This window comes from Hyalella azteca, unplaced genomic scaffold (genome assembly GCF_000764305.2).
Source record: "Hyalella azteca isolate HAZT.00-mixed unplaced genomic scaffold, Hazt_2.0.2 contig6296, whole genome shotgun sequence".
Lineage (NCBI taxonomy): Eukaryota > Metazoa > Arthropoda > Malacostraca > Amphipoda > Hyalellidae > Hyalella > Hyalella azteca.
Genome location: NW_025936459.1, coordinates 515 through 8,052, shown reverse-complemented (window position 1 = coordinate 8,052; position 7,538 = coordinate 515). Strand labels below are relative to the sequence as shown.

At 44.4% G+C, this 7,538-nt stretch overlaps 1 protein-coding gene across 1 annotated transcript; it reads right to left on the bottom strand.

The window, feature by feature from the left end:
• Positions 1-55: 55 nt before the first annotated feature.
• LOC108677818 lies at positions 56-3,818 on the bottom strand (the record flags this gene model as incomplete). The annotated part of the gene is given in 4 exon segments (XM_018166107.2): positions 56-258; positions 1,407-1,588; positions 2,873-3,000; positions 3,295-3,818. Coding segments are annotated over 4 exon segments (979 nt in total), but the record flags the coding sequence as incomplete, so codon positions are not given.
• Between the last annotated feature and the right edge of the window lie 3,720 nt (positions 3,819-7,538).

Here is a 7,538-nt window from a genome sequence, read left to right as displayed (position 1 = left end):
ATTACTACTTGTGAGTGACACCATGCATCTAATGGGCGTTCACTCACCGCAATCGTGGGGTTGAGATGTCCCGTTATTTTGGCCTGGCAGATGGGGGGAGGGGAAGAAGGGTCTGATCCCCCACCGTGGGGGGGAGGGGAAGAAGGGTCTGCTCCCCCACCAAGGGGAGGAAGGGAAGAAGGGTGCAACCCCTCACCCAGGGCAGCGACGAGCCCCAGCATCTGCCGGAAGTTCTTCTCGAAGCCTTCCTCGTCCCCCCTGAGTGGCGGGGATGAGTGGGAGAGAGTGGAAAAGAGTGGGAGTGAGTGGACAAGAGTGGGAGTGAGTGGCGGGGATGAGTGGGAGTGAGTGGCGGGGATGAGTGTAACCATGGTTGAACTAATGCAAGGTTGATCCACGCGTAGCTGCTCCTAGCGGATGTTAATTGTTATTCCAACTGTGACGTCACCTTGGCTCATGTGACGCCTTGGCTCATGTGACGTCACCTTGTGCTCATGTGACGTCACCTTGGCTCATGCGACTTTAACCATCCAGAAATAGACTGGGCACATGAATCCTCTCCAAGGGATGAGAATCACCCTTCATCCTTGTTCATGGAGTCTGTGAGAGACTCATTTTTATACCAGCACATCACAAAGCCAACCCATTTTAGAGGTAATCAGACTCCAAATACTCTAGACCTAGTGTTTATTAGTGAAGAATCAATGGTATAGAAGAGCTTCGCCACGAGGCTCCGTTGGGCAAAAGTCACCACCAGTCATTGTTTTTCAGTATTAAGTGCTATACAGAAAAGACGCCTCGGAAGCGTGAACGCTTCAACTTTGCGAAAGGCGACTATGTTAAACTTCGTGAATAAGTGAGTGCAGCGAACATTTCGGACTGTATCATAACTTGAATGTGGCGGAGTCTTGGTCATTCATCAAGAACATAGTTATGTCTGCAGTTGATGCGAGTGTACCTAAGATAAAGCTCTGTGGAGTCAGAAAAACACAGTGGATGAACAATACGGTGAAAGCAAAGCTAAAAGAAAAGAAGGAAGACTACAAGCGTTGTTTACGAACTCGTAGCGATGCTGAGTATAACCTGTATGCTAGAGCTCGAAATCAAGCTAAAAAAGCTTGTCGCACCGCAGTCAAAAATTTTGAAAAAGACGTTGCCAAAAACTTGAAAAAGTACCCGAAAGCCTTCTTCTTGTATGCTAGTTCGAAGTGTAAGACAAGGGACGGTATTGCTGATTTGAATGTAAATCAACGGAAGATATCTTCTGACGAGGGTAAGGCCAATGTTCTAAATCAGTTCTTTAGCAGCGTCTTCACATCACCTGTCGCCCACGCCCACCTGTCGCCCACGCCCACCTGTCGCCCACGCCCACCTGTCGTCCACGCCCACCTGTCGCCCACGCCCACCTGTCGCTCACGTCGCTCTCCAGCAGGGGCGCCACCATGACGTGGACGCCCTTACGCTGCAGCTCGTCCCTGGCGCCCCTCAGCGCCCCCTCGTCGGGCCCCGCGACGAACTGCCTGTAGAAAGGCCCCACCAGCGCCCCTAGCGCCCCCTGGCCCAGCAGCCGCTCCCCCAGCCGCAGTAACTGCAATTGGTAATGTTATTTAATCGTTATTAACGCCCAATACTTCGTAATTGATGCCTAATTATTCTTTTTCATTGTTAATACCTCGTTATTTATTGATGCCCATTTCCTCGTTATTTATTGATGCCCAATTCCTCGTTATTTATTGATGCCCATTTCCTCGTTATTTATTGATGCCCAATACCTCGTTATTCATTGAAGCCCAATACCTCGTTATTTATTGATTCCCAATACCTCGTTATTCATTAATGCACAATGCCTAAATTTTTATGGCCAATTTCTCGATAATGATATTCAAAACCTCGCCAGTTCAGAATCGCCAAACGCAAGTACAATCAATTATTAAATTAAAATTCACCTTGCAGAAATAGAAATCTAAATCGACAAATAAAAACAAATAATCATGAAAAAACACGGCCGACAGACTACCTATTTCTAATTTTTTGAGGATTATAAATTGAACCGGCATTTAAAATTTGGATCGAATTCCGGGACGTTGCATTTCTCGGCATGAACATGAACAGCTGAATGAGGGGGATGCGCAAGTAGGTTTCCTGTTCTATAACTCCTCTCATTATGCTCCGCCTTGAACAACATACTTGTGGTTCTTACCGTGTAGTTGTTATTGCTGCTACCGTGCTGTCTAGTGAGTGGGAGTGAGTGGAGGGTGAGTGGGATTGAGTGGAGGGGTGAGTGGGAGTGAGTGGAGAGGTGAGTGGGAGTGAGTGGAGGGGGAGTGGGAGTGAGTAGAGGCGTGAGTGGGAGTGAGTGGAGTTGTGAGTGGGAGTAAGTGGAGGGTGAGTGGGAGTGAGTAGAGGGGTGAGTGAGAGTGAGTGGAGGGTGAGTGAGAGTGAGTGGAGGGTGAGTGGGAGAGAGTGGAGGGGTCAGTGGAGGGGTGAGTGGGAGTGAGTGGAGGGGTGAGTGGGAGTGAGTGGAGGGTGAGTGGGAGTGAGTAGAGGGTGAGTTAGTGGGAGTGGATGGAGGGGTGGGTGGGAGTAAGTGGAGGGGTGGGTGGGACGGAGGGGAGGCGTGAGTGGGAGTGAGTGGAGGGGTGAGTGGGACTGAGTGGAGGGGTGAGTGGGAGTAAGTGGAGGGGTGAGTGGGCCTGAGTGGAGGCGTGAGTGGGAGTGAGTGGAGGGGTGAGTGGGACTGAGTGGAGGNGCTGTTACCGTGCATCAGTTATCGCTGTTACCGTGCATCAGTTATCGCTGTTACCGTGCATCAGTTATCGCTGTTACCGTGTATCAGTTATCGCTGTTACCGTGTATCAGTTATCGCTGTTACCGTGTGACTGTTGTCCACGAAGGCGTCCACGGAGCACGCATGCAACACGCACACGGCACGCAGCAGGGCCCTCAGGCGCCACGCAGCGAACACACGGCGGTGGTCCGAGAAGTCGAGGTCTTCAGCATCTGAAGTATTGCTTCATTTTATAGTTAAATGATTATAATTATTATTGTCATATATATTATTATATGACAATAATATTAATATTATTATATATGATTATAATATAACATCATTGCATTTTCATATTAACTGGTATTGGTTGATTATATAAGTATTTGATAATAGGATACGAATATATGATAGTTGAAAAAGAAATAAATAATCACACATATTGTTCCGATGAAGTAACGACTTTAAGTACTTTATTAATCCGTCTCAATAAATAATAGTGGTAATTATTATTAATTTGTACTTACCATCTAGGTGAAGTGGAGTGACCTGTTGCGGTGTGGTGATACATGTCCTGTACTGCTCCACGTTTGGTCTGAACTGTCCCACTCCTGCACTGAACTGCCGCTCGCCTGTCCTGAACTGTCCAACACTTGCCATGAACTGCTGTACGCCTGCCCTCAACTGTACTAAGTCTGTACTGCAAAGCCCCCCGCCTGCACCGAACTGCCTCACATCGGCACTGAACTGCCGCGCTCCTGCACTGAACTGCCGAGCACCTGCTCTGAAATGCCGCTCGCCTGCACTCAACTGCCGCACGCCTGCACTGAACTGCCTCACATCGGCACTGAACTGCCGCTCGCCTGCCCTGAACTGCCGCGCTCTTGTTCTGATATTGCTCCAAGCTTTGCAGGCGTCGATAAACGTGCACTCAGATAAATTATTGAGACATTGTTCAAATAGCCACATACTTTTTGCCCTAGTGTGGATCATACTGAATCAGTTAGGCCCAGAAAATGGGCGTATCAATGTTTAGCCTGAAATCTGCTCGAGCTGTGGGTAAAAAAGCGAGTAATTATTTGGACGATATAACCATTCATTTTTCAGAGTGAGCTAACCCTTCTCAAAACAAAACACGTAATAAGTCCGCTCGAAGAAACGCGGCCAGTATATAATTAGGGCGCGTCAGCTGTTTACAATTTGAAAATAACTTTATATCAAGACACACTTGGCGTGGGATTTATTCTGATTAAAAGAACGTTCACTTTCGGTAAAGGAAATTTTTCGCCACAAAATTCATAATATTTTTATTGTTTAGCAGCCAGGGACTTTTTTATGAGCAAAAGCTGTAAACTGTTATAGGACTCAAAAATGAACTTGAGGGAGAGTCTAAAAAACTCGCTGCTTTGCCACTATGAAGCCAGATCACCCAGATGCAAACGTACACCAAGGCAAGCCAGATGCGGACGTACGGTACGTCAGGACAAGCCAGATCGCCCAGATGCAGACGTACGTTGAGGTCAAGACAAGCCAGATGCGGACGTACGCCGGGCGTGTGCGCAATAACGTTATTTTAGCTCTTTGTATGCCGCGTTGTATGCCAGTAGAAGGGCTTGGAGTCTCGTTTATGCCGGATTAATCCGCGGAAAACGGCACCATCCTGGGTATGGCTACTGCCTAGTGCCTACCATAGTGACAAAGCACAGATTTTCTAGAATCAGTTCATTTTTAATTTCCTCATTTATCCAGATTTATACCAATTTCTTATGTATAACAGTTGTAAAACCTTCACCAGCTTGATAATGAAAATTGTATTTTTGAAATGTTGCAATCTATTAAAATGTCATTTGGAAGTCTGCTTTTTGATCTGGCACCAGCAAGAAATTTGGTTTGAATCATTGAAAAAAAAAACAAACAAGAAGATTAGGAAACAATAAAAAACATACTCTGGAGTCTGGTCTTCAATCAAACTTGCATAATAGTGGGGTAACACTTAACAGCTGAAGACATCCTACCTTAGCTACCTACAAAAATCTTGATTCCTGAATTTCTTGGGCATTATGGGCAATGCTAAGTGCTAACCTGCCTAACCACAAGGCACAAGTTTTGATTCATTTTTTGATATAAATATTACTAATTATTAGAATATAGGCAATTAGGTACCTACCTTTATTGAATTTCACAGTGTCCCCCAGAGGCCCAGACCCAGTCCTAGCAAACCAGGTTACCAGAATAAGATGTATAATCATCATAATAATGTATTGATGTAAAACCTTCAAAATTTGCCCTAATGCCAAATTATTGCCAATATCCCATGACCCATGATTACCTACCATCAAATGGTCAATCTACAATTAAATTATTACACATTATTGACATCATCAATTCATGTTGCATTTTCAGCATGTCCGTCTATGTAATCTAGCTGAGCAGATTTGCTGTTTTGTCAATAGCAAGCTCATTATACCTAATTATAGTCTATGTATACCTAAGCTTCCATTCATGATGTCAATAGGCTTGGGTTTTTCACATCAGGTTTGTTCATGTTTTGAACGTGAGAATCAGTAGCAAGTATATATTTTCTGAATCTCCTAGGTCCTAGCTGCCCTGTCATTGCCATTGGTACCGCTCCGAAACGGCAGTTTGCCAGTTTCAGTCTCAGCCTCGGGGTCAAACGTTCCAGATTAAAGGCTAATTGTTCATGTTTTTCTACATTGACTGAAATAATCATCCAAATCCTAAAGCTTTTACAGCAGCAGGTTTCGAATTTCGAAAACGTTACTTACGAAGTTACAATTCCCTCTGAATTGATGATAAATTGATAACTGTAACGAAGAAATTGCGGAATACGCGAGTGCCTGCACTATAAAGTATAAGGAAGAACTCCGCAACTATATAACTTCAACTAATTTTTTAAAATTGATTTTAAGACTTCGGGTATGATGAGATCACACCTCCCAGTCTGAGCACAACTTGATTTTTCTCTGAGCCTTTCTTTCTTTTGCCAACAGTCGTTCAAACTTCAACTAAGAACTCCGTATAGCCTAGGATAGAATAGAAGTGTCGGCTCTGAAGAAATTGGCCCATAACATAACATAGTGAATTGTCGGCGCTGAAGTGTAGGCCTCCCTGATGTGGCCTGTCGCCGATTCTTTTCCTTTTCATGCCTTGCTCATAGAAGATCTAAAATCGTGTCATTTGACCGGATCTTTTCATGACTGACGATAGTTTGAAGTAGCTACTAGACTTCCACCGGGTTCGATAAGGAGCTAGGCATTTCAAATCTGAACATATATTTTTCCATAGCTTTATCTAGTCTGTTCTTGAACGCGTTTTGCATGAGATATGTGGTGGTTGCTCTCACTATGTGGTGTTGAACTCTTCTGGGATAATTTCCTCCACCAAGGAGCACACGCACAGATATGAGAGGGACTCCCAGGGCATGGATATTTGATATCATCACCTGTCTCTCATGATCGTATAGTGTACATGAAAGGAGGAAGTGTTCAATTGACTCTCCAACCCCACAGTGCAGGCACAAACAAACAACTGCTTCATCGTTTCTGCATCTAGGAACTCGTATGAGCGTCTGATTAGTCCAAGAAGTTTGTTGGATGTGTTAGCTTGCGTTTCAACATGCTTAGAAAATGTCAGCTCCTTGTCGACATAAACTCCGAGATCTTTTTCCACACTAGACTTTTCAATCATTACTCTCTCTTTGCAACCATGTCTTCTCATACTGTAATCTTGCTGTTCATTGTTCTTCCCGAGGTGAAGTACTTTACACTTGTCAGCATTAAACCGTAGCTGCCACACTGTCAAGTTCATCTTGTAATTGCGCTTTATTTGACGCATTCTTCACTGAATTATAAACCTTTGTGTCGTTGGCATACATATGGAGCACACGCTGGACACTACTTCTGGCAGATCATTTATAAAAGCGTTACTTCCCATGGCGTTGCCGATTCTTGTACTTTTCGTGACTTGATTCCACAATAGATATTGCCAGTTGAACCCGATCTTTCTAGTTTATATAACTAACAATTGCTTGAGATAGCTGCTGGACTTATTGCTAGGCCCGTAGGCGTTAGGTGATAGACATTTCAAGACTGAACATATTTTCCTGCATAGCAGTCTAGTCTGTTCGTGAAAGCATTCATGCTCGGAGCGTCAACGATGCTATCAGGGAAGCTGTTCTAGTTCTACATGTCGGTCACTCAAAGCGAGAAGAAATGTTGTCGCATGGATGTGTTACAACGCAGTTTTTTTAGTTTATAGCCATGGCCCCTGGCGTTTGTACTTGTTTCAAATTCTAGTAATCCATCTAGGACCTTGTATAACCCGTGGGTATACTTGTATACTTCAAAGAGGTCACCACGCAGACGTCGATACTGAGGCTTGGAATATTCATAATCTTTCTTCATAACGCTTGCCTTTTAATCCCCGAATTATCCTTGTTGTACGTCTATGAGCAATCTCGACTAAATTTGTGTCCTTTTCTAGTTTTGGTGACCACACTGCGTTTCCAAATTCCATGTTCGGGAGCACGACAGCGACAAACAACTGCTTCATCGCTTCTGCATCTATGTACTCGTAGGAGCGTCTGCTCAGTAAGTCGTTGATTGGCTTTATTAGGTAACTTGAGCTTCAATATGCGTAGAAAATTTCAACTCATTGTCGACATTAAATCCTAAAACTTTTTCCATTGTCGACTTTGACATCATTACTCTGTCGTTGCAACCATGTCTTCTCATACTATAATCTTGCTGTT